Here is a 27,986-nt window from a genome sequence, read left to right as displayed (position 1 = left end):
ATCCCGTGAAAGGCCTCATAAGTGGTAAGTACACCCGGCACAATTCAGGCGGCAGAGACACTGCAGGGCTATTGGAGGGAAGGTAGAGATCACAGCGCCCTCCATTCCTAACCTACATCCTCCAGCTGCAGCACAATGGCGGCTGATGGAGGACACTGCGGGATCTCTCTGAATAGCAGTGGGAACGGCGCCCCCAGGTGGAGGGAACAAGAAGGGACACACACTCACCTTGTTCTCCCACTCGAACTCGGCCCACATCTGCCTGAACTCCGTGTCTGTGCAGGAGGCCGGCTGGATGTAATCCATGATGTCGATGTGGATATCGCTGAGGACCACACAGTTCCGGTCACTGGCGGCCCCCGACACGTCGTACACTGCGGGGACACAAGTTCCATGTAAGTGGTGAACCCAGATGGTAGGACAGAGCACATCAATCCTTTGGGCATGGTGGCTGCATTCGTTTTCTTTTCACCTGCTCATTCGTTTCCTTTACACCTGCTCATTCGTTTTCTTTTCACCTGCTGATCCTGCCATTTACAGACTTCCTGTCCTAGGGTGACAACGCTCGCTCCCTGTACTGTATCAATGCCATACGCACAAGTCAAAGAGCAAGTGGGGTCACTGAGACATAACCTTCACCTGTCCATCATGGCTCTGTCCCTGCAGGGTGGAGTCTCGCTGGACGGAGTCAAGTCTGTCTGAGTGACCTCACTTGCTTTGTCCATTTACTGTCGATAAAGTTTACAGGAATTTGAACACACTGTGGGGAGGAAGCAGCAACCGCTGAGAAAATGGGCACCAGCAGCCAGTTGACTGCATGGAGTATGCACTGTATTGTACCTGGTGAGGAGCAGCACCATCCCCCTAGGACAGGATTACGCCCCCTAGGAGATGGAGCTCGGGGGTGTGTCCTGTAGTCCTGTCCTAGGGGGATAGCGCCCACTCACTGTACTACAGCTATGGTGTTCTTGTGCCGCGCTCCCATTCAGCGCCTCGATACACAAACCTCCCCCCTCCCCCCACGAACAGTGTCAATGTGTAATACTGGCGGCAGACCAAACCCACCGATATTCCCGAAGATGATGCCGTTCTCCGTGGAGGCCACCTTGACGTTGGCCTTGATGTTGGCGAAGTCGTGAGGAGCGAGAGTGAGAGGAGACGGCTTCTCCACCAGCTTCAGGTCACCTGGAATTAGAAGGATCAGTCGTCAGATTGTCCCCTTTATCGGGAGCCGAGGAAACTCCACAACAGCCAATGAGGTGTCGGGATACATCCTGTAACTCCAGTGCGAAGGTTACATTTCATTGGTTACTGCAAGCGGCACAGAAGCTTTCACCAGCCAATTGTAAGGAAGCTTCATCATGTGTAAGGTGAGTAAAGGGCACTACCGCCACCTGCTGTCAGTGCAGAGGAACTACAACAACAAAACTTACATTTACAGCCGCCATTCCGGTATTGAGCCGCTCCGCCCTCAACTGGTAATTCAGTGATAACAGGGACACTGGAATGGTGAGCCCCCCATGACCATGAGATGAGGATGGACGTGTCTACAGATCTTCATGGTCAAGATCTCTCAGGGGTTGGATATTCTGAGCAGCATCATACACCTACAGCCTTGCCTCACCACCCCCTCACCTTTGCCACCAGGGTCCCCGGGCTCCCCCTCATCCACGCCGCCGCCGCCAGGGCCCCCGGCTCCCCTCACCGCCGCCAGGGCCCCCGGCTCCCCTCACCGCCGCCAGGGTCCCCGGGCTCCCCTCGTCCACGCCGCCGCCAGGGCCCCCGGGCTCCCCTTTCCCACACACCCGCCAGAGCCCCCGGCTCCCCTCTCCCACACAGCCAGGGCCCCCGGGCTCCCCTCGCCCACACAGCCAGGGTCCCCGGGCTCCCCTCGTCCACGCCGCCGCCAGGGCCCCCGGGCTCCCCTTTCCCACACAGCCGCCAGAGCCCCCGGGCTCCCCTCTCCCACACAGCCAGGGCCCCCGGGCTCCCCTTTCCCACACAGCCGCCAGGGCCCCCGGGCTCCCCTTTCCCACACAGCCGCCAGGGCCCCCGGCTCCCCTCTCCCACACAGCCAGGCTCCCCTCGCCCACACAGCCGCCAGAGCCCCCGGCTCCCCTCGCCCACACGGCCAGGGCCCCCGGGCTCCCCTCGCCCACACAGCCGCCAGAGCCCCCGGCTCCCCTCGCCCACACAGCCGCCAGAGCCCCCGGCTCCCCTCGCCCACACGGCCAGGGCCCCCGGGCTCCCCTCCCCCACACGGCCAGGGCCCCCGGGCTCCCCTCCCCCACACGGCCAGGGCCCCCGGGCTCCCCTCCCCCACACCGCCAGGGCCACCGGGCTCCCCTCCCCCACACCGCCAGGGCCACCGGGCTCCCCTCCCCCACACCGCCAGGGCCACCGGGCTCCCCCACACGGCCAGGGCCCCCGGGCTCCCCTCCCCCACACGGCCAGGGCCCCCGGGCTCCCCTCCCCCACACGGCCAGGGCCCCCGGGCTCCCCTCGCCCACACGGCCAGGGCCCCCGGGCTCCCCTCGCCCACACGGCCAGGGCCCCCGGGCTCCCCTCGCCCACACGGCCAGGGCCCCAGGGCTCCCCTCGCCCACACGGCCAGGGCCCCCGGGCTCCCCTCGCCCACACGGCCAGGGCCCCCGGGCTCCCCTCGCCCACACGGCCAGGGCCCCCGGGCTCCCCTCGCCCACACGGCCAGGGCCCCCGGGCTCCCCTCGCCCACACGGCCAGGGCCCCCGGGCTCCCCTCGCCCACACGGCCAGGGCCCCCGGGCTCCCCTCGCCCACACGGCCAGGGCCCCCGGGCTCCCCTCGCCCACACGGCCAGGGCCCCCGGGCTCCCCTCGCCCACACGGCCAGGGCCCCCGGGCTCCCCTCGCCCACACGGCCAGGGCCCCCGGGCTCCCCTCGCCCACACGGCCAGGGCCCCCGGGCTCCCCTCGCCCACACGGCCAGGGCCCCCGGGCTCCCCTCGCCCACACGGCCAGGGCCCCCGGGCTCTCCTCGCCCACAGAGCCAGGGCCCCCGGGCTCCCCTCGCCCACACAGCCGCCAGGGTCCTGTATCCCCTTGCCCACACAGCCAGAGCCCTGGGCCCCCCCCCCCCCTTGCCTATCGTCATTCTCACCCAGTGTAGCGAGTTCCAGCGTGCAGTTCTGTAGGGTGTCACTGGTCTGGTTGACGACTAACACATCCAGGACGATGTCATACTGGTTAACATGTACATACGCCTCGGCATACACGGGATCCGAGAAGCCGGTCAGCTGTGTCACCTGGAAGAGAACCGATAACATTCACCTTTCCCGGTGTCCCCGTGTGATCTATATACACCGCCAGTCATTCCTACAAACCTTCACTCATCACATCTCTTCACCATCTGACGTCCTGATGGCCCCACCCTGACCTGGGAGACCACACCGGTCACGTGTACATGAAATGGGCAAAGGTGCCTCGGCTGTGTGTCCCTCCTCCGATCTATAGGGGGTGCTAACGCTGGGGTATGTATAGCAACTGGACACAACCAGGAGCAGCTGACCTGGAGGCCTTCCCAAATACACCGCAACTCACAGGAGATGGAGATCTACACCCAGAGCACCGGAGGAGGACCTCACGTGTGAACCGGACACTTCAGGAAGGGAAGAGCAGCTCATCGATTTATATGTAGGGAGGGGCAGTTTCTTCATGCTTGTAATAGACTGGCCCCCGTGTGCACCCCCCCCCCCCCCCGCTTCTTCTATTTAAACCTAAAGATAAGTCATTGGGGTCATTATCACTTTTAGATGAACCATTTGCAAGGAGGCTCACCCCTCTATGAGTATGTGCTAGCATACGAAACGCGTCAGGGGGGAGCTGCAACGTTGTGACGTCACGCCGCCGAGGCCCCTTGCAGGGCCGGCGGTCATCTTTGCTACACATATGGCAGAGGCGTATCTAGGATATTTTGCGCCCGGGGACAAACGGCCACCTCATGACACTCCCCGCCCCCGCTTCATATGGTCCCTCTACACCCCCCGTCCCGTTCCATCCCGGTCACATTGCCCCCCCCTCATCCATGGCACTACTCACCCGGCTCGGTTCTCCCCTCCAGCACATGCCCAGCTCACTGCCCTCCTCTCTCCTCTCATAACTCACTGTGGATGGCAGATGTAGCAGATGACACGTCTGCTGCAGCGATCTTGTGACCTCATTTTGACGCCCCTGTACCTCGGTGCCCGGGTACATATGTACCCCCCTGCCCACCCCCCCCCCCCCCCCCCCAGCTACGCCTCTGACATATGGTCAGTTTCTGGTTTTCTATTTTGTTATTGCCCTATACCTGTGATTGGATAAATAAAGCCTCTGAAGCAGTATCACTATTCTGGCATCCTTTATTGGGCTCTTGATGAGCCTAACCGCCTACAGAGCCGCCTGATGAGGAGATGAGAGGTGCTGCAGTCCACGGATAATCCGGAGGGGAGTCCATACCAGGTTATAGATGCCCTAAAGAGGATCCAGCTGACCTACTGAGAAATTGTGTTCTCAAATGCGTGATGTTAATGCGCATCTGGTGAGTGCGCAATTCTATTATTTGATATATCACCAGAAGATAGGAAAGTCCAGTCCGGACGCTTTCACCCCCTTCCAGTCGAGGCACTTTCCCCCCCCTTCCAGTCCGGACACTTTCCCCCCCTTCCAGTCCGGACACTTTCACCCCCTTCCAGTCCGGACACTTTCACCCCCTTCCAGTCCGGACACTTTCACCCCCTTCCAGTCCGGACACTTTCCCCCCCTTCCAGTCCGGACACTTTCCCCCCCTTCCAGTCCGGACACTTTCCCCCCCTTCCAGTCCGGACACTTTCCCCCCCTTCCAGTCCGGACACTTTCACCCCCTTCCAGTCCGGACACTTTCACCCCCTTCCAGTCCGGACACTTTCACCCCCTTCCAGTCCGGACACTTTCCCCCCTTCCAGTCCGGACACTTTCCCCCCTTCCAGTCCGGACACTTTCCCCCTTTCCAGTCCGGACACTTTCCCCCCTTCCAGTCCGGACACTTTCCCCCCTTCCAGTCCGGACACTTTCACCCCCTTCCAGTCCGGACACTTTCCCCCCCTTCCAGTCCGAACACTTTCACCCCCTTCCAGTCCGGACACTTTCCCCCCCCCCCTTCCAGTCCGGACACTTTCCCCCCCTTCCAGTCCGGACACTTTCCCCCCTTCCAGTCCGGACACTTTCCCCCCCTTCCAGTCCGGACACTTTCCCCCTCTTCCAGTCCGGACACTTTCCCCCCTTCCAGTCCGGACACTTTCCCCCCCTTCCAGTCCGGACACTTTCCCCCCCTTCCAGTCCGGACACTTTCCCCCCCTTCCAGTCCGGACACTTTCCCCTCCTTCCTATCCAGGCCAATGTTCAGCTTTCAGTGTTATCACACTTTGAATGACAATTGCGCGGTCATGCAACACTGGACCCATATTAATTTTTTTGAGACAGATAAAGCTTTATTTTGGTGGTATTTATTCACCACTTGGATTTTTTTTTTAATGTAAATTAAAAAGTCCAAAAATTTTGAAAAAAAGTGTTTTTATAAAATTTTGCAAATAAATAATATTTCATCATAAATCTCGGCCAAAATGTATTCAGTTATATTTTTAGTAAAAAAAAAATAAGCCAAATTAGTTTATAACCAAAAATTATAATTTTTAAACATTTTTTTCTATATTATTTTTTACATACTGTCACCCTAGCAGTGCAGTGTCACAATAAACCCATAAAGGCTGTACAATCATTTCTTCTTCTCTCTGGCTGTATTCTTGCAGCCATTGAGAACTACTGAGTGAGCTGCGATTGGTCACAGCTTGTCACATGGTACAAGGCTGTTGTGAATAGCCCTGTACCATGTGATCTCTGTGATCATTCACAGATTTCACACGTAGTAAGGAATGATGTCACAACTGAGATCTTGCTTACTACTCTGCATGTAATCACTGATTGGCTAATCAGCGATCACATGATCGGGACCTCAGACAGAGGTCCCGTCCGAAGATCGGTGTTCCACTGTGTCCGGGGGACACAGCGGGCACCGGATCGCGGTGCTGCGCACTCCCAGGGAGTGCGCACAAGCAGGGGGTGGGGAGGCGGTTTATATACATGGGCCGGACGGGAGGAGGTTAAACCTAAAGATACGTCATTGAGCTCATTATCACTTTTAGATGAACCATTTGTAAGGAATCCCCCCCCCCCTTATAACTAAACATTGAAGACTGCCATACAGGTAGGAGGCACCTGTCACTCATGTGACCTTCATTCTCCAGTCAGACGCAATGGCGGGGAAAGGGGGGGCGCTCTTACTTTATTAAGTTTGGATGCCAGAGGGTCGGCCGCCTCCTTCCTCTGGGTGGTCCCCATAGCGGCCAGCAGACTCAGCTGGAATTGGTCTTCCTTAGACGCCATCTCGCTCTTGGCGGTGAGCTGCATGAAGGAGATCGGATCGTCGGCCTGAACCGTCACATTGCGCTTCTCAGATTCCTTCTGTGGAGAGTAAAGGGGACAAAATGAGACGTCAAGTCCTCTCCTACACACGTCTGGGGTGCAGAGCCTGGACCCCAACACTGGTCCAGAGACAAATATAAAGGGGGGCCTGTCAGGAGGGATGGACCCCAACACAGGTCCATGGAGGGATGGACCCCAACACAGGTCCATGGACAAATATAAAGGGGGGCCTGTCAGGAGGGATGGACCCCAACAGAAGTCTATAGACACACATAAAGGGGACCTGTCAGGAGGGATGGACCCCAACCAAGGTCCATGGAGAAATATAAATGGGGGCCGTTCAGGAGGGATGGACCCCAACACAGGTCCATGGACAAATATAAAGGGGGGCCTGACAGGAGGGATGGACCCCAACACTGGTCCAGGGACAAATATAAAGGGGGGCCTGTCAGGAGGGATGGACCCCAACACAGGTTCATGGACAAATATAAAGGGGGGCCTGTCAGGAGGGATGGACCCCAACACAGGTCCATGGACAAATATAAAGGGGGGCCTGTCAGGAGCGATGGACCCCAACACAGGTCCATGGACAAATATAAAGGGGATCTGTCAGGAGGGATGGACCCCAACACAGGTCCATGGACAAATATAAAGGGGGGCCTGTCAGGAGCGATGGACCCCAACACAGGTCCATGGACAAATATAAATGGGGGCCTGTCAGGAGGGATGGACCCAAACAGAAGTCATAGATAGAAATAAAGGGGACCTGTCAGGAGCGATGGACCCCAACACAGGTCCATGGACAAATATAAAGGGGGGCCTGTCAGGAGCGATGGACCCCAACACAGGTCCATGGACAAATATAAATGGGGGCCTGTCAGGAGGGATGGACCCCAACAGAAGTCATGGATAGAAATAAAGAAGAACTGTGAGGAGGGATAGAACCCAACAGAAGTTCTTAGATACAAAAAAAAAGGAGACCTGGTCAAGCAAGGTGGACCCCAACAGAAGCCTATGGACAGTCATAAAGGGGACCTGTCAGGAGGGATGGACCCTAACAGAAGTCCATGAACACACATGAAGGGGACCTATCAGAAGGTCACCTTTTGGGAGAGCTTCTCCTCCTCCAGCTTGGCGGACAGCATGTTGGAGAGGGACAGGCGGCACTCCTTGTTGAAGATTTCGCTCATCAGTGGAGAACATTCGGACAGAACCTTAAGACACAGAGAGATCCGGTCCACATCATCGTCTGTGATTGGCTTCTTAGGCAAGGAGGATTTCCCCAGGTGCAAGATGGTCGCCATCAACAACATGGCTTCTGATACAAAGGACTGCGGGAGGAGAGAAGCAATGAGAGCGAGACAGACAAGGGGAGAATCTACATTCACTCTGATCGTCAAATCTGCAATACAATATAATGTCCGTCCGGTCCGTCCCATTCCTATACAATATAATGTCAGCCCGGTCCGCCCCATTCCTATACAATATAATGTCAGCCCGGTCCGTCCCATTCCTATACAATATAATGTCAGCCCGGTCCGTCCCATTCCTATACAATATAATGTCCGGTCCGCCCCATTCCTATGCAATATAATGTCCGTCCGGTCCGCCCCATTCCTATACAATATAATGTCCGTCCGTCCCATTCCTATACAATATAATGTCCGTCCGTCCCATTCCTATACAATATAATGTCCGTCCGGTCCGTCCCATTCCTATACAATATAATGTCCGGTCCGTCCCATTCCTATACTACAATATAATGTCAGCCCGGTCCGTCCCATTCCTATACAATATAATGTCCGTCCGGTCCGTCCCATTCCTATACAATATAATGTCCGTCCGGTCCGTCCCATTCCTATACAATATAATGTCAGCCCGGTCCGCCCCATTCCTACACAATATAATGTCCGTCTGTCCCATTCCTATACTACAATATAATGTCCGTCCGGTCCGCCCCATTCCTATACAATATAATGTCCGTCCGTCCGGTCCGCCCCATTCCTACACAATATAATGTCCGCCCGGTCCGTCCCATTCCTATACAATATAATGTCAGCCCGGTCCGTCCCATTCCTATACAATATAATGTCCGCCCGGTCCGTCCCATTCCTATACAATATAATGTCCGCCCGGTCCGTCCCATTCCTATACAATATAATGTCCGTCCGTCCCATTCCTATACAATATAATGTCAGCCCGGTCCGTCCCATTCCTATACAATATAATGTCCGTCCGGTCCGCCCCATTCCTATGCAATATAATGTCCGTCTGTCCCATTCCTATACTACAATATAATGTCCGTCCCATTCCTATACAATATAACGTCCGTCCGTCCCATTCCTATACAATATAATGTCCGTCCCATTCCTGTTTCCCAGATGATTGCGCTCTCTCCACCAATATCTTGCTCTTGTCACTTGCCGCCGTCCGGATCTTCGCTGCGGCTCATTACCGACCCTTGGCAGGTTAACCGACTACTTCCGCTTCATCCCAACATGCTATACCTGTTACTGGACCCTCGAGCCCATCCCCACCATCAGGAACTCTGGTGACCGCCAGTTAGCGCTTGGACCCCGCACCTCACGTGAGCCCGCGTCATCCGCCGGGGTGACCTGCTGGCATGCTTATCCTCCTGGTTGGTGGAGGCCTCTCTCCTGCTATAGCTACTGATCTCGGAGCCTGACCCTGACCGGGACACTCTGCAGCAGCTCAGGACATCCGCCTACTGAGCGTACAATACCAGGCCAATGTGTTCACTATGAAGAAATTGATGATCCGGCCCTCCCATTCCGACTAACGCATCTTTAACCTCTTGACGCCGGTCGCACGCGGAAGTGCGCCCTCTCGGATTCTGGGCCTTGATGCCGAGCGGCCGCACTTTTGCGTGCAATTAAGAAAATACATATGTGCTGAGAGCGCCCGCCCTGCGCGCTCCCAGCACACGTTCGGTACTGACGGAAAGGTCCCGATCTCCTCTTTTGATCGGGACCTTACCCAGAGCATGTGACCACCATGACGGCATGTCACATGACCCTAAACCCTGCCCCGCCTCCAGGCTTCTGAAACCCTCAAAGGGCCAGGAGGTGCCGGCGCCAAGGGGTTAAACAGGCGTCACAAAAAAAAAAAAACCGCACAGATTCTTTCCAGACTGATGTCAGACTTACATTCTGCTTCTTCTTCTCCGGGACGATGGCCACATAGCGCAGCGCAATCTTTGTAAGTGTAGTGGCGAGAGAAGCAGCGACAAAGAAATCGCCCTCCAATAGAAATCCTCGAAGAGGCGGCCTGAGGGAAAGAGAGAGGAGAAAGAGTGTTTAAGAGCTCATTCACGCCAATCGAATGCTTTAGCCCAGCGAGCTGCTGACATCCTGCCTGAGCCGACAACACTGCGCCTCTCCTGCACTGAAATCCCAAGCGGTGCTGTCAGCAGGAAAAGAAACGGCTAACTGCACTCCAAAAAAATTCAAATGCTCAAAACTTTATCCGAACATAGACAAAATTCCCTGCCTGCGACCTCCATTCGACGCATTTCAGCCACAAGGCTTCGGTGTTCATGATGTTGGGATGATGCGCTGAGATGACATGCCGGGATGAAGTGCCGGGGTGACGCGCCGGGATGAAGCGTTGGGATGAAGCGCCGGGATGAAGCACCGGGATGACGTGTTGGGATGACGTGCCGGGATGACGTGTTGGGATGACGTGCTGGGATGAAGCGCTGGGATGACGTGTTGGGACGACGCGTCGGGATGACACACTTGGATGACGTGTTGGCATGAAGCGTCGGGATGACGCGCTGGGATGAAGCGTCGGGATGACGCGCTGGGATGACGCGCTGGGATGAAGCGCTGGGATGAAGCGCTGGGATGACGTGTTGGGATGAAGCGTCGGGATGACGTGCTGGGATGAAGCGCTGGGATGAAGTGTTGGGATGACGCGCTGGGATGACACACTGGGATGAAGTGCCGGGATGAAGCGTTGGGATGACGCGCTGGGATGACGTGTTGGGATGAAGTGTTGGGATGAAGAGCTGGGATGACGTGCCGGGATGAAGCGCTGGGATGACGCGCTGGGATGACACACTGGGATGAAGTGCCGGGATGAAGCGTTGGGATGACGTGCCGGGATGAAGTGTTGGGATGAAGTGTTGGGATGAAGAGCTGGGATGAAGCGCTGGGATGACGCGCTGGGATGACACACTGGGATGAAGTGCCGGGATGAAGCGTTGGGATGACGCGCTGGGATGACGTGTTGGGATGACGTGTTGGGATGAACTGTTGGGATGAAGCGCCGGGATGAAGCGCTCGGATGACGTGCCGGGATGAAGTGTTGGGATGAAGCGCTGGGATGAAGCGCTGGGATGAAGCGCTGGGATGAAGCACTGGGATGACGTGTTGGGACGACGCGTCGGGATGAAGTGCTGGGATGACGTGTTGGGATGAAGCGTTGGGATGACGTGCTGGGATGACGTGTTGGGATGAAGCGTCGGGATGAAGTGCTGGGATGACGCGCTGGGATGTAGCGCTGGGATGAAGTGTTGGGATGACGCGCTGGGATGAAGTGCCGGGATGAAGTGTTGGGATGACACGCTGGGATGAAGTGCTGGGATGAAGCGTTGGGATGACGCGCTGGGATGAAGTGTTGGGATGACGCGCTGGGATGAAGTGCCGGGATGAAGCGTTGGGATGACACGCTGGGATGAAGTGCTGGGATGACGCGCTGGGATGACGCGCTGGGATGACGCGCTGGGATGAAGTGCTGGGATGACGCGCTGGGATGAAGTGCCGGGATGAAGCGTTGGGATGAAGCGTTGGGATTTTCTTCGGAATGCAAGCAGTCTGGATTTGTGTGGGGCTCAGCGGAATTCAAGAGCCAATCTTCTATGAGATGACCCTGGTTTAGGACTTTGGAGTACCCTACCTCATACTTCAGTCTGAGGTCCTCCCGTGCTGGACTACAGAACATCTCCCCCTTATGCTACGGAGAGGAGGGAAAGCGCTTTGCAGTTTAACAGAGAACACGTTAGGCTTTCAGCGCAGTGAAGGCGTTGTGATGTCTCACTACAGGAGGAGCTCCCTGGATTTCAGGCAGATCAGCAGGTGTCTGTAAACCAGTTCAGCTCCAGGCCATTTCCGGCACTTTGTTTACATTTTAACCTCTTGGCGCCGGCCGAACGCAAATGTGTGGCCTCCCCGGCGTCTGGGCCTAGACGCAGAGCGGCCCCATATTTGCGTTCTAATAAAAAAAACATAATGTGCCGAGAGCGCGCACCCTGCATGCTCCCAGCGCACACGTTCGGTACTCACGGAAAGGTCCCGATCTCCTCTTGCGATCAGGACCTTTCCCGATCATGTGACCACCGTGACAGCGAATCACAGCGGTCACATGACCCTAACACTCCCGGCTTCTGGAACCCTTGAAGGGCAAGGAGGCACCGGCGCCTAGAAGTTCAAATACCGTATTTGCCGGTGTATAAGACGACCCCCTACTTTTCCTGTTAAAATATAGGGTTTGAGCTATACTCGCCGTATAAGACTACCCCTCTTCCAAAGCACACCAAATAAAAATGAAAAAACATCAGATTTGATTTCAATCTGGTATGGTATTTCAGTATGGCATTCCAATGATGGGGCGCTATTCCTCCCACTGACACCAATGATGGGGCGCTATTCCTCCCACCGACACCAATGATGGGGCACTATTCCTCCCACTGACACCAATGATGGGGCACTATTCCTCCCACTGATACCAATGATGGGGCACTATTCCTCCCACTGACACCAATGATGGGGCACTATTTCTCCCACTGACACCAATGATGGGGCACTATTCCTCCCACTGATACCAATGATGGGGCACTATTCCTCCCACTGACACCAATGATGGGGCACTATTTCTCCCACTGACACCAATGATGGGGCACTATTCCTTCCACTGACACCAATGATGGGGCACTATTCCCCCCACTGATACCAATGATGGGACACTATTCCTCCCACTGACACCAATGATGGGGCACTATTCCTCCCACTGACACCAATGATGGGGCACTATTCCCCCCACTGATACCAATGATGGGACACTATTCCTCCCACTGACACCAATGATGGGGCGCTATTCCTCCCACTGATACCAATGATGGGACACTATTCCTCCCACTGATACCAATGATGGGGCACTATTCCTCCCACTGACACCAATGATGGGGCACTATTCCTCCCACTGACACCAATGATGGAGCACTATTCCTCCCACTAATACCAATGATGGGGCACTATTCCTGGTGCCCCATCATTAGTGTCAGTGTGTGAGGAATAGTGCTCCATCATTGGTGTCAGTGGGAGGAATAGTGCCCCATCATTGGTATCAGTGGGAGGAATAGTGCCCCATCATTGGTGTCAGTGGGGGGAATAGTGCCCCATCATTGGTATCAGTGGGAGGAATAGTGCCCCATCATTGGTGTCAGTGGGAGGAATAGTGCCCCATCATTGGTGTCAGTGGAAGGAATAGTGCCCCATCATTGGTATCAGTGGAAGGAATAGTGCCCCATCGTTGGTGTCAGTGGGGGAGGAATAGTGCCCCATCATTGGTGTCAGTGGGGAGGAGGAATAGTGCCCCATCATTGGTGTCAGTGGGGAGGAGGAATAGTGCCCCATCGTTGGTGTCAGTGGGGAGGAGGAATAGTGCCCCATGGTTGGTGTCAGTGGGGGAGGAATAGTGCCCCATCATTGGTATCAGTGGGGAGAAAAGTGCCCCATCATTGATGTCAGTGGGAGGAATAGTGCCTCATCGTTGGTGTCAGTGGGGGAGGAATAGTGCCTCATCGTTGGTGTCAGTGTGGAGGAGGAATAGTGCCCCATCGTTAGTGTCAGGGGGGGTAGCGCCGCCCCTCGAAAAAGTGCCGCCCTGACACCGGCTCGCCGTATACCGGCGTATAAGCCGACCCCCCGACTTTTCAAAAGATTTTCACGGGTTGAAAAGTCGTCTTATACGCCGGCAAATACGGTAGGTATTTTTTTTCTAGAAAAAGTCTTAGAACCCCCAAATATATTTTTTAAAGCAGAGGCCCTCGAGCACGGGTGTCAAACTGGCGGCCACCCAGTTGTTGCCGCACTACAAGTCCCAGGAGGCATTGCCAGTTTGACACCCCTGCCCTAGAGGATAAAATTGGAGGTTTTTTTGTTGTCGTTTTTGCATTTTTTTTATGTCACATGGTATTTGCGCAGCAGTTTTTCAAAAGTCAATTTTTGAAAAAAATAACATTTGTTGAATTTTATAGCAAAAAAAACTTAATTTGGGTGCAGCGTTGCATGACCGCGCAATTGTTAAAGTAACTCGACGCCATATCACAAAAAATGGCCTGGTCAGGAAAGGGGAGCAAATCCTCTGGAGGGTAAGTGGTTAATGCAACAAGCAGAAGTCAGAAGCTGATTGGCTCCCATGCACGGCTGCTCCAGATTTTGCACAATTTAGGAAAATCAACCCCAAAACACGGGGATTGTAGTGCAGCCGTGTACTAAACGTGTATATTTGCCCCGACATACACTAACCGCCCCCCGTGTACAACGCCAGGAGAGCCCACATCAAAGATGGCAGAACCGCAACAAACCTCTCCTCCTCTTTCTTTGCAGGCCTGGCACTGCTGAGGGCGCTCTGGGTGGCGTATGTTCCCATTTCGGTCACCAGCCTCTGGGCGGGGCCGACGGTCACCTCCTCCTCCGGTTTCAGCTCTCCGGATTCCTTCTTAATCTCCGTCTCCACAATGGGAACCTACGGACAAATGAACGCCATACGTTATGTGGTCTGCCTCCGTACGAAGGGAACGGAATCTTTCGGACCGTACCCACCTCTCCCAGGGACCTGCGCACTTCTGTCATCACACTCTGGATATCTTCCTTCGTGCTGCAATATTCTCCCAAAATCCACAGCGCTCCTCGGAAAATTCTGAAATACAACCCTGTATTAGTTCTCCCGTGTTCAGGAACACTCTATATATGATGTATGCTTATGTTTTGCCTTCTGGTTCCTCCCTCCCCCACTAATTACATTTTTTTTTTTTTTTACCCAGCAATGACATCTCTGTGCTTCTCTATGCAATGCAGGTGGATCACGGTTAATGGGATGGGCCGGAATAGAGCTGTAAATACACTAGCTGATGGTCCTCTAGCCAGGAAATGGGGTAGAGTGCTATCTGACCGACTGTCAGGTCAGATACATCCAGGTACATGGGAGAGTCAGCGTCCCCACCATGGTCATCCAGGCATGCTAAGGGTCAGTGTCCCCACCATGGTCATCCAGGCCCACGGGAGGGTCAGTGTCCCCACCATGGTCATCCAGGCACACAGGAGTCAGCGTCCCCACCATGGTCATCCAGGCACACAGGAGTCAGCGTCCTCACCATGGTCATCCAGGCACACAGGAGTCAGCGTCCCCACCATGGTCATCCCGGCACACAGGAGAGTCAGCGTCCCCACCATGGTCATCCAGGCACACAGGAGTCAGCGTCCCCACCATGGTCATCCAGGCACACAGGAGTCAGCGTCCCCACCATGGTCATCCAGGCATGCGGAGGGTCAGCGTCCCCACCATGGTCATCCAGGCATGCGGAGGGTCAGCGTCCCCACCATGGTCATCCAGGCATGCGGAGGGTCAGCGTCCCCACCATGGTCATCCAGGCCCACGAGAGGGTCAGCGTCCCCACCATGGTCATCCAGGCCCACGAGAGGGTCAGCGTCCCCACCATGGTCATCCAGGCATGCGGAGGGTCAGCGTCCCCACCATGGTCATCCAGGCATGCGGAGGGTCAGTGTCCCCACCATGGTCATCCAGGCATGTGGAGGGTCAGTGTCCCCACCATGGTCATCCAGGCATGCGGAGGGTAGGTGTCCCCACCATGGTCATCCAGACCCACGGGAGGGTCAGTGTCCCCACCATGGTCATCCAGGCATGCGGAGGGTCAGTGTCCCCACCATGGTCATCCAGGCATGTGGAGGGTCAGTGTCCCCACCATGGTCATCCAGGCATGCGGAGGGTAGGTGTCCCCACCATGGTCATCCAGACCCACGGGAGGGTCAGTGTCCCCACCATGGTCATCCAGACCCACGGGAGGGTCAGTGTCCCCACCATGGTCATCCAGACCCACGGGAGGGTCAGTGTCCCCACCATGGTCATCCAGGCATGCGGAGGGTCAGTGTCCTCACCATGGTCATCCAGGCATGTGGAGGGTCAGTGTCCCCACCATGGTCATCCAGGCATGTGGAGGGTCAGTGTCCCCACCATGGTCATCCAGGCATGCGGAGGGTAGGTGTCCCCACCATGGTCATCCAGACCCACGGGAGGGTCAGTGTCCCCACCATGGTTATCCAGACCCACGGGAGGGTCAGTGTCCCCACCATGGTCATCCAGGCATGTGGAGGGTCAGTGTCCCCACCATGGTCATCCAGGCATGTGGAGGGTCAGTGTCCCCACCATGGTCATCCAGGCATGTGGAGGGTCAGTGTCCCCACCATGGTCATCCAGGCATGTGGAGGGTCAGTGTCCACACCATGGTCATCCAGGTATGCGGAGGGTCAGTGTCCCCACCATGGTCATCCAGGCCCACGGGAGGGTCAGTGTCCCCACCATGGTCACCCAGGTATGCGGAGAGTCAGTGTCCCCACCATGGTCATCCAGGCATGTGGAGGGTCAGTGTCCCCACCATGGTTATCCAGGTATGCGGAGGGTCAGTGTCCCCACCATGGTCATCCAGGCATGTGGAGGGTCAGTGTCCCCACCATGGTTATCCAGGTATGCGGAGGGTCAGTGTCCACACCATGGTCATCCAGGTATGCGGAGGGTCAGTGTCCCCACCATGGTCATCCAGGCCCACGGGAGGGTCAGTGTCCCCACCATGGTCACCCAGGTATGCGGAGAGTCAGTGTCCCCACCATGGTCACTTACTTGACTGACTTTATGGAGTGGAAAACCTCCAGCATTTTCTCCACTATTAGTGTTCGTAAATTATCAAATCTCTGAACGGCCTCCCGAACAAACTCCAGGACATCGGCAGCTGCGGCCTCATTACTGTCACTCAGGAATTCCATCAGCTGTAAATATTGAGGAGAGGATCATTCAGAAAGAAAAAAGGAAAAAAAAAATCACCTCCCCCTTGGTCAAACATACACACAAGAGGGTCAGCGTCCCCGCCAGGGCCATACAGGCCCACGGGAGGGTCAGCGTCCCCGCCAGGGCCATACAGGCCCACGGGAGGGTCAGCGTCCCCGCCAGGGCCATACAGGCCCACGGGAGGGTCAGCGTCCCCGCCAGGGCCATACAGGCCCACGGGAGGGTCAGCGTCCCCGCCAGGGCCATACAGGCCCACGGGAGGGTCAGCGTCCCCGCCAGGGCCATACAGGCCCACGGGAGGGTCAGCGTCCCCGCCAGGGCCATACAGGCCCACGGGAGGGTCAGCGTCCCCGCCAGGGCCATACAGGCCCACGGGAGGGTCAGCGTCCCCGCCAGGGCCATACAGGCCCACGGGAGGGTCAGCGTCCCCGCCAGGGCCATACAGGCCCACGGGAGGGTCAGCGTCCCCGCCAGGGCCATACAGGCCCACGGGAGGGTCAGCGTCCCCGCCAGGGCCAGGTCCAGTACTGAGGACTGTAAATGTGGTACCTACCACCGGGATGACATTAGCAGCCATATCCGGGAATCTGACGCTGCAGGAGTGGAGAGTGCGCACCAGGAGCTGCCGGTACTTGTCTGTGTCTTCGTGTTCTGTTACATTGTTTGTCTTTATGACTTCCTTCTTCAGGACGATCACCAGCTACAAGAAGAACGGGACAACTGTGAGACCTCTGATCCGCCATGACAGTCCAGAGACTCTCCAACAGACATAGAAGGGCCTCACCTCTTCTACATTCCTGGAGGACACCAAATCCAGAGCCAGCTGTAAAGTTTTCTTGCGAACTTCCAGATCAGGAGTGGTGAGAACCCTCAAGATGTCCATCACCAGATCCTGGGAGAAAGAGAAGAGCGGAAACTGAACCATCTGAACACCCAGCACATATATGATCACCAAACCAGACTATAAATCTGACTTCCAACTGCAGTGCGCCCAAAATACCAAGCATGTGAACTGACCTGAAGGACGCGCTCATGTGAAGGATGGTCCTTCAGTTCCACCAGACGATCCAAAACAATAAGTTTGACATTGTTGTCGCTCTCCTTAATGATCAGATCGATGTAGCACTGAGCGGCAGCCTGAGGACATGAGAAAAACGGTGACTCAACTGAGGGAGCCACAGCCGCCCAAACCCAAAAGGGAGCCACAGCCGCCCAAACCCAAAAGGGAGCCACAGCCGCCCAAACCCAAAAGGGAGCCACAGCCGCCCAAACCCAAAAGGGAGCCACAGCCGCCCAAACCCACAAGGGAGCCACAGCCGCCCAAACCCACAAGGGAGCCACAGCCGCCCAACCCAAAAGAGCCACAGCCGCCCAACCCAAAAGAGCCACAGCCGCCCAACCCAAGGGAGCCACAGCCGCCCAACCCAAGGGAGCCACAGCCGCCCAACCCAAAAGAGCCACAGCCGCCCAACCCAAAAGAGCCACAGCCGCCCAACCCAAAAGAGCCACAGCCGCCCAACCCAAAAGAGCCACAGCCGCCCAACCCAAAAGAGCCACAGCCGCCCAACCCAAAAGAGCCACAGCCGCCCAACCCAAAAGAGCCACAGCCGCCCAACCCAAGGGAGCCACAGCCGCCCAACCCAAGGGAGCCACAGCCGCCCAACCCAAGGGAGCCACAGCCGCCCAACCCAAGGGAGCCACAGCCACCCAACTCAAGGGAGCCACAGCCGCCCAACTCAAGGGAGCCACAGCCGCCCAACCCAAGGGAGCCACAGCCGCCCAACCCAAGGGAGCCACAGCCGCCCAAACCCAAGGGAGCCACAGCCGCCCAAACCCAAGAGAGCCATACCAGCCCAAACCCAAGAGAGCCACAGCAGCCCAACCAAAGAGAGCCACAGCAGCCCAACCAAAGAGAGCCACAGTCGCCCAACCAAAGAGAGCCACAGCCGCCCAACTCAAGAGAGCCACAGCCGCCCAACCCAAGAGAGCTACAGGGATTTACCTTGATAGCAGTGGGAGCGCTGGACAGAGTGACCAATGTTCCGGCTGCTTCATACTTCACAGCAGGACTGGAGGACTGGAGCAGGTTGTAGATACAGCGGATGAAGCGGGCACGCTCTGAGGGATTGGCATGACACACCTGATGGAGCAGAGACGGGTCAGTTTTGATATAAAATGATGAGGACTATGTCCACACAGCCTCGCCCGCACCACGGCTCAGACACAGAAATCAATTACCTAACACAAAATTATGTTTCTGGCCTCACCTGAAGTAACTGTTGATTGTGATGTCAGTTGTTGCTATTGACTACCTCACCGTGTACCTACACATCCCAAATATCGCCTATTCAAAGAGCAAATATTTTTTCCCTCGACCCTCCCTCTTAGATTGTAAGCTCTAATGAGCAGGGCCCTCCGATTCCCATCGTATTACATTGTAATTGTACTGTCTGCCCTCATGTTGTACAACGCTGCGCAAACTGTTGGCACTATATACTGTACAGTGGAACCTCAACTTACGAGTTTAATTCGTTCCGTGGCCGAGCTCGTAACTCAAAATGCTCGCTCGTTAAATCAATTTTCCCCATAAGAAATAATGGAAACGGCCGTAATCCGTTCCAACCCTCAAAATGGCACCTCATATTTTTCATTTTTCTTGTTATTTCATAAGGAAAAAAGCTTTTTACATAACTAATATTATATAAAAACCAAATAGAAAGAAAATATGAAGATATAATAAGGTTGTATACAATTTACTTACCTTGGAGATGATTTTTGTTTTCGCTTAATTCTCATCACTCTCTTCACTTTCACTAGTTCTTGGCCTTTTTGCCACACTTTGCTCACTTCGAGCTGAAGGCCTTTTCTTAAGAAACATGTCTAAGGAAGTCTGTTTCATTCTCCCTTTGAGAATGTTTCTGAAACGACGTAGGCACGTGTCGTTGAAAAGCTCTGTCGCACGACTCGTTGCAATTTTTTCAGGATGGTTCTTTTCAACAAAACCTGCCACCCTCTCCCACATTGCCAAAATATCCTTGAGGTCTTTTGTACTGATTATCTCCGGCTCTGTCTCCTCTCCCTCCGAAGTAGCTTCAGTTAATGCTTCTGTGTGCCGTTGCTCTTGTAACTCCTTTAACTCGTCAGTCGTAAGTTCCTCGGAGTGCTCCTCAACGAGTTCCTCGATGTCTCTTTCATCCACCTCCAGACCTATAGTCTTGCCAATGGACACGATCTCTTCCTCCACTGGCTCCTCTTCTTCCTCAATCTCAAACCCTTCAAAATCTCTTTCAGCCACATTTTCAGGCCACAGCTTCTTCCAAGCAGAGGTCAAGATCCTTTTCGTAACCCCCTGCCAGGCAATATCGATGATTTTGAGGCCTATTGCTATGTTAAAATGCTCCTTCCAAAACTCTCGAAGGGTGAGGTTTGTGTTCTCCGTCACCTCAAAGCAACGGCGAAACAGGTGCTTGGTGTAGAGTTTCTTGAAATTTGATATTACCTGTTGGTCCATTGGCTGGAGGATAGGGGTGGTGTTTGGAGGAAGGTAGAGAACCTTCACAAAATTATACTCATCAAGTATTTCTTCCTCGATCTGTGGTGGATGTGCAGGAGCATTGTCGAGGACGAGAAGGGCTCGCAGGGGCAGGTTGTTGTTCTTCAAATATTTCTTCACCGAAGGACCAAACACAAGGTTTACCCAGTCGATAAAGAACTGCCTGGTGACCCACACCTTAGGGTTTGCCCTCCACATAACATGGAGTTTCTCCTTTATTATCTTGTGTGCTTTAAAGGCTCTGGGGTTCTCCGAATGGTATACGAGTAGCGGCTTTATTTTGCAGTCGCCACTCGCATTGGCACACAGGGCGAGGGTCAACCTATCCTTCATAGGTTTGTGTCCTGGCATCCTCTTCTCCTCTTCGGTGATGTATGTTCTCCTCGGCATCTTCTTCCAGAACAGCCCTGTCTCGTCACAGTTGAAGATTTTCTGGGGGATGTATCCTTCTTCCTCGACGACGAATTCTGCGAAAGTTTTCACAAACTCCTCTGCTGCCTTTACATCAGCACTTGCTGCCTCACCATGCCTAACAACGGAGTGAATCCCCGTCCTTTTCTTAAAATTATCAAACCAGCCCCGACTGGCTTTAAAGGATTCCTCCTCCGTTGAAGTGCCTGGGGTTTGCTGTTGTAAATCTGAAAAAATACTGCGCGCCTTCTCGCAGATTATTCCCTCGGTGACGGTATCTCCGGCAAGTTGTTTTTCCGTCAGCCACACCAACAGCAGATTCTCCATCTTCTCATGCACATCTGTACGGCGCTTTGAAATAATCTTGACACCTTTGGCTGGCTTAATTTTCTTTAGGGACTCCTTCTGTTTTAAGATGGTGCAGATCGTTGACGTTGTACGGTCGTAGTGCTCGGCTAGTTCCTTTACTCGCATGCCTTGCTCATGCTTCTCGACGATTTCAAGCTTTATTTCGAGGGACATCATCCTCCTCTTCTCGGTACTCGCACTACCACTTGCTTTCTTTGGTGCCACGGTTACAACAAAGTTAGAAGTTGGGATTTCAATCACGTGTAGACAGCGAGAGAGAGAGAAAGGCTCAGAGATGGGATGCTGTGACTCGTACCCTCTGAGCTGCGCGCGCCTTGAAAATATACACTTAGAGCTGCGCGCGCCTCGAACTCGTATCTTAAAATTCTGCTCGCGCGCCGAAGCGACTGCTCGTATCTCGGAAAACTCGCACGTTAGTTCGCTCGTAGGTTGAGGTTCCACTGTATATTAATAAAGACACCGATGCAGACTGACGTTGTATGGATAAGGCATCAGGAAAAGGAAGCTGTGCTTAGATGTACTAAAGAGGGAAGGGTGCAATGTCCACACCAATCAGATTGCAACAGCCAAGTTCAAGTGCATCCCAGCAATATGATTGTTACATCCCCCAAAACCATCTGACATCGGCACTTACTCAGGGTGGACTGCTGCAGTAGGGAGGCAACTGAAGGAACGTGGATCAGTGAGAATACTCAGGGGGGGGGAAGACAAACTATTCTGCCCCAAATGGCTAAAGCGACTGTCTCTCCGAAGGTCTGTCATCATCACCATCATCCAGGCTTCACCAGACACTCATTCATACTTCACCAGCTGCAAACTTGTTCTAGATCAGTGACTACGCAGGGACACAGGGATCAGGACCACAACCTGGGACACAAACACACCAGCAACTTCCATTTCTGTGACCGGTTCCTTTTAAGCCATTGTCTAATAGACAGTGAAATGGACAATGGGCCCTGGGCTGTGCAATGAAGGGGGTTATGAGTACTGGGCTGTGCAATGAAGGAGGAATGGGCACTGGGGTGTGCAATGAAGGAGGAACGGGCACTGGGGTGTGCAATGAAGGAGGGTATGAGCACTGGGCTGTGCAATGAAGGAGGGTATGAGCACTGGGCTGTGCAATGAAGGGGGGTATGAGTACTGGGCTGTGCAATGGAGAAACGGGCACTGGGGTGTGCAATGAAGGGGGAATGAGCACTGGGCTGTGCAATGAAGGAGGGTATGAGCACTGGGCTGTACAATGAAGGGGGTACGGGCACTGGGCTGTGCAATGAAGGGGATATGGACACTGGGCTGTGCAATGAAGGGGGTACGGGCACTGGGCTGTGCAATGAAGGGGGTACGGGCACTGGGCTGTGCAATGAAGGGGGTACGGGCACTGGGCTGTGCAATGAAGGGGGTACGGGCACTGGGCTGTGCAATGAAGGGGGTACGGGCACTGGGCTGTGCAATGAAGGGGGTACGGGCACTGGGCTGTGCAATGAAGGGGGTACGAGCACGGAGCTGTGCAATGAAGGGGGTACGGGCACTGGGCTGTGCAATGAAGGGGGTACGAGCACGGAGCTGTGCAATGAAATGGGTACGAGCACGGAGCTGTGCAATGAAGGGGGTACGGGCACTGGCTGTGCAATGAAGGGGGAACGGGCACTGGGCTGTGCAATGAAGGTGGTACGAGCACTGGGCTGTGCAATGAAGGGGGGGGTACGGGCACTGGGCTGTGCAATGAAGGGGGGGGGTACGGGCACTGGACTGTGCAATGAAGGTGGTACGGGCACTGGGCTGTGCAATGAAGGTGGTACGGGCACTGGGCTGTGCAATGAAGGGGGGGGGTACGGGCACTGGGCTGTGCAATGAAGGGGGGGGGTACGGGCACTGGGCTGTGCAATGAAGGGGGTACGAGCACGGAGCTGTGCAATGAAGGGGGTACGGGCACGGAGCTGTGCAATGAAGGGGGTACGGGCACTGGGCTGTGCAATGAAGGGGGGGTACGGGCACTGGGCTGTGCAATGAAGGGGGGGTACGGGGCTGTGCAATGAAGGGGGTACGAGCACTGGGCTGTGCAATGAAGGGGGGGGGTACGGGCACTGGGCTGTGCAATGAAGGGGGTACGAGCACGGAGCTGTGCAATGAAGGGGGGGTACGGGCACTGGGCTGTGCAATGAAGGGGGGGTACGGGCACGGAGCTGTGCAATGAAGGGGGGGTACGGGCACTGGGCTGTGCAATGAAGGGGGGGTACGAGCACGGAGCTGTGCAATGAAGGGGGTATGGGTGCTGAGTGCAGGTCTGTATAACGAAGGGGCTCATTTCTCTCACACCCACCTTGTATATGAGCTCCACGATGACCAGCTGTAGGATGTCCCCGAAGGTGTGGACCTGGTCTATGCAGGTACTCAGATAGTCCAGAGCGCGGTCCTGCGGGGGGAGGAGCAGAGGCGAGGTTACAGCCCCCATTTACACAGTAAAGCAATCACTTCCTACAAGGCCCGAGCCCACCACCCGTCACCATGTTCAGTACCCAACAGGACAGCGGAACCCCCGTACAGGTCTGATGAAGAGACTCCGCTCACCAACTTAAAAAACATTTTCAGAAACAAAATTTATAAAAGGTGTAACTCCAGGTACATTGTTTCTCTTTTTAGCTCCCCCCATTCCTCCTGACCAATGAATGCTCTGGTTACAGGCGGAGTACCTGGTCGGCGTGAATCAGCATCATGAAAGCGTTCCTCTTGCAGCTGGCGTCCTTCTCATTCACCAGGAAGTCGTGGATGAGCTCCGGAGCGTCCGGGATGAGATGCTCAAAGTTTCTAGAAAAAAAACGAGGATAACCTATCAAGGATCAGAGAGATCACATGACAAGACGGGCCCCTCTAACTGCCCAGGCTGGTCACACACACAGAGAGATCACATGACAAGACGGGCCCCTCTAACTGCCTAGGGTGGTCACACACACACACAGAGAGATCACATGACAAGACGGGCCCCTCTAACTGCCTAGGCTGGTCACACACACACACACACACACACAGAGAGATCACATGACAAGACGGGCCCCTCTAACTGCCTAGGCTGGTCACACACACAGAGAGATAACATGACAAGACGGGCCCCTCTAACTGCCTAGGCTGGTCACACACACAGAGAGATAACATGACAAGACGGGCCCCTCTAACTGCCTAGGCTGGTCACACGCACACAGATATCACATGACCAAATACACAGAAATCAGCAGGAAGCCCCGCCCTGAGGGGAGGGGTCAGAGAATACTAAGATACTTTCACCTCTCACCTGTATATGGTATATCAGAACAGGAAGCCCCGCCCTGAGGGGAGGAGTAAGACCACTAGTAGATGCTCTCACGTCTCACCTGTATATGGTATATCAGAATTGTAAGCCCCACCCTGAGGGGAGGGGTCAGACACGTGTGTGTGTGTAATGAAGCCCCGCCCTGAGGGGAGGGGTCAAACACCACTAGTAGACGCCCTCACGTCTCACCTGTATATGGTATATATATCAGAACAGGAAGCTCCGCCCTGAGGGGAGGGGTCAGACACCACTAGTAGACGCTCTCACATCTCACCTGCATATATGTCAGAACAGGAAGCCCCGCCCTGAGGGGAGGGGTCAGACACCCCTAGTAGACGCCCTCACGTCTCACCTGTATATAGTATATATATCAGAACAGGAAGCCCCGCCCTGAGGGGAGGGGTCAGACACCCCTAGTAGATGCTCTCACATTTTACCTGTATATGATATATATATATATATATATATATATATCTATATCTATCTCAGAGTAGGAAGCCCCGCCCTGAGGGGAGGGGTCAGACACCACTAGTAGACGCCCTCACGTCTCATCAGTATAAATATCAGAACAGAAAGCCCCGCCCTGAGGGGAGGGGTCAGACACCACCATTAGATGCTCTCACATCTCACCTGCATATATCTCAGAACAGGAAGCCCCGCCCTGAGGGGAGGGGTCAGACACCACTAGTAGATGCCCTCATGTCTCACCTGTATATGGTATATTAGAATTGTAAGCCCCGCCCTGAGGGGAGGGGTCAGACACGTGTGTGTGTGTAATGAAGCCCCGCCCTGAGGGGAGGGGTCAAACACCACTAGTAGACGCCCTCACGTCTCACCTGTATATAGTATATATATCAGAACAGGAAGCCCCGCCCTGAGGGGAGGGGTCAGACACCACTAGTAGACGCCCCCACGTCTCACCTGTATATAGTATATATATCAGAACAGGAAGCCCCGCCCTGAGGGGAGGGGTCAGACACCACTAGTAGACGCCCCCACGTCTCACCTGTATATAGTATAGATGGCCAGCACAGCGTTCCGTCTGACGTAGCTGTGGCGGTGCTCCAGGCACGCCCGGATGGCCGGCATTAGGGGCTCCAGCAGCTCCGCTTCCTTCAACTTACACAGGAAACGCAGGGTGGAGCCGCGGATAAACTCGTTGGGGTGTTGGAGATCCTGGGGGGAGGGGTAAAACACAAAGATCTGGTAAATACATTGTACAAAGGAAAACACAGGAGGACATCCAGCATCATCTAGCTTCTCCTCCCCAGCCTGTCCCTGGCCCCGCCCCTTCCATTCATTGCATTTCAGTTATTCCAAACATGGAGGCTCAGCATCACAGGTGGGCGTTACCTATGCAAATACAGCCTGTCTAGGAACGCCCACTCCTCCTGACTGATCCCTGCCCATCAAGGCAATTTGATATTTGCATAACTCCTCCCACTGCTTGCATCAGTACTGAGATCTCTTGAGAGGAGCACTGAGGCTAGGTGCTGGGATGTTTTCAGGAAGCTATGTACAGCACCCTGCCAGCCCCTCCCACCAGCCATGATCTGCCTGCACTGTATAGAGAAGCACAGAGACCCAGTGATGAGGAGTCCATGGTGGGTCAGACACGCTCACCTTCCTGTAGGCGTCACAGACGAGGATCATCTCCTGCAGCAGTTTCCCATCTGGGGTGGTTTTGGGGACGATCTCCCAGAAGACGAGGAGGAGCTTCTTGATGGTGTGATCCTGCAGGGGGAGGACGAAGCGGATGATGGTCATCAGGAGCCCCGGGAGCTTCTCCCCATTCAGGATCATAATGATGACCTTCTTCAGGGCCTCCGTCTTGGACTTCACATCTCCCTTCTCTGTGGAGAAGCAGCAGACAAACATCACAATCTGGGGGAGATTTCCCCTCATGTCCCGTCCCAGACACACAGCAGGAAGTGGGAAGAAATCTCCTCCTAGAGAGGTGTCACCAGAACAGGTGCCCCATGGGACAATCTAACCTCTCTTCCTGTTCTGGTGACAACAGAACATTCTGGATTTCCCATCAATTTCTGTTTTGTTTCCATGACACCAGGGCAAAGAAAGAGGGCAACACTTTTTGGGGGGGGGATTTTGTAAAGCCACCCCCCATGTGACCTCTCACAGCCAATGTAATGAGAGCTGGCAGTTCTCTGACACCATGTGACCTCTCATAGCCAATGTAGTGAGAGCTGGCAGTCCTCTGACACCATGTGACCTCTCACAGCCAATGTAATGAGAGCTGGCAGTTCTCTGACACCATGTGACTTCTCGCAGCCAATACAGAAAGGCTGGCAGTCTCCAGACAGTAATACCCCTGTGGGGGGCGCTCCTCACCCAGGTCGGTCTTCAGGCTGATCTCAGACGGAGGTTCGGAGTCCATGGGGACATTGATGAGGGTGTAACAAACATTCTCTGCTGCCGTCATGACTGCCACTTCTCAGTGCCGTCCAATAGGGTTCAGTGTGAGGCCGGCTGCTGGCCCTGGAGGAGAAAAAGACCGACTGTCACTGAGGTCTCCGAGTACACTACAGGGGGCCGCCCCATCCCCCGCTACAGGGGGGGCAGGCCACCCCCATCCCCCACTAAAGGGGCCAAACCCATCCCCCTCCAACCCCCACTATAGGGGCCTAAACACCCGCCCCCCCCGTAGTCTCCGCCGGTCTCCCGCCGTTACGTGTCCACAGTCTCCCGTTACGCGCACGTAGTCTCCGCCGGTATCCGGTCACGCGCCCGTGCTCTCCCCCCTGGTATCCCGCCCGTGCTCTCCCCGCCGGTCTCCGGTCGCGCGCCCGTGCACTCCGCCGGTCTCCCGTTACGCGCCCGCAGTCTCCGCCGGTCTCCCGTTACGCGCCCGCAGTCTCCGCCGGTCTCCCGTTACGCGCCCGCAGTCTCCGCCGGTCTCCCGTTACGCGCCCGCGCTCTCCGCCGGTCTCCCGTTACGCGCCCGTGCTCTCCGCCGGTCTCCCGTTACGCGCCCGCGCTCTCCGCCGGTCTCCCGTTACGCGCCCGCGCTCTCCGCCGGTCTCCCGTTACGCGCCCGCGCTCTCCGCCGGTCTCCCGTTACGCACCCGTGCTCTCCGCCGGTCTCCCGTTACGCGCCCGTGCTCTCCGCCGGTCTCCCGTTACGCGCCCGTGCTCTCCGCCGGTCTCCCGTTACGCGCCCGTGCTCTCCGAGGGTCTCCCGTTACGCGCCCGCAGTCTCCGAGGGTCTCCCGTTACGCGCCCGCAGTCTCCGAGGGTCTCCCGTTACGCGCCCGCAGTCTCCGAGGGTCTCCCGTTACGCGCCCGCAGTCTCCGAGGGTCTCCCGTTACGCGCCCGCAGTCTCTGCCGGTCTCCCGTTACGCGCCCGCAGTCACCATTACATATGAATATTCTCCGCCACTCTCCTGTCACATGTCCTCCTCCCCCTCCTGTGATTGGACACATTCTACACCCGGACAGTCTCCTGTTACATCTGGTGTCGGTGGTCTCTAGCCCTCTCCTGTCACCGGCCTCCCCCCCCGGTGACCCAGAAACGGCTCCCAGAGGTTTCTATCCCGGAAGTAGGGTGAGACCCGGCCGGGGGGGGGGGGTGAGGAGGAAGCCGGTTGGGGGTGAAGGTGAGGGGCCTGGCTCTGTACCTGCTCCCTCCCGGTGTCGTCTCGGCTCGGTGACGTGGAAAAGCTCCGGACACATCGACTGTGCGGAACCCCGCCCACAACTGCGCCGGAACTTCCGTCCCCCTGGAACGCAGAAAGGCGGAAGTACAGACACT

At 55.6% G+C, this 27,986-nt stretch overlaps 1 protein-coding gene across 1 annotated transcript; it reads right to left on the bottom strand.

The window, feature by feature from the left end:
* Positions 1 to 27,986, bottom strand: LOC149427462 (coatomer subunit beta-like). The gene is made up of 19 exons (XM_089668005.1): positions 27,853 to 27,986; positions 26,566 to 26,712; positions 25,840 to 26,069; positions 25,223 to 25,392; positions 23,603 to 23,717; positions 23,233 to 23,325; positions 18,582 to 18,719; positions 17,597 to 17,716; positions 17,364 to 17,471; positions 17,133 to 17,279; positions 16,415 to 16,560; positions 14,323 to 14,419; positions 14,085 to 14,245; positions 9,643 to 9,763; positions 7,579 to 7,806; positions 6,335 to 6,514; positions 3,138 to 3,282; positions 1,066 to 1,185; positions 1 to 374 (listed from the first exon to the last, which is right to left on the bottom strand). The coding sequence occupies exons 2-19, from the start codon at positions 26,654 to 26,656 to the stop codon at positions 16 to 18; spliced, it is 2,769 nt and encodes a 922-aa protein (XP_089524131.1). The 5' UTR covers positions 26,657 to 26,712; positions 27,853 to 27,986; the 3' UTR covers positions 1 to 15.

The sequence above is a fragment of the Staurois parvus genome, unplaced genomic scaffold (genome assembly GCF_062004578.1).
Source record: "Staurois parvus isolate SC_StPar_1 unplaced genomic scaffold, SC_StPar_1.0 ptg003740l, whole genome shotgun sequence".
In the NCBI taxonomy this organism is placed as follows: Eukaryota; Metazoa; Chordata; class Amphibia; order Anura; family Ranidae; genus Staurois; species Staurois parvus.
This window is presented reverse-complemented; position numbering and strand designations above follow the sequence as displayed.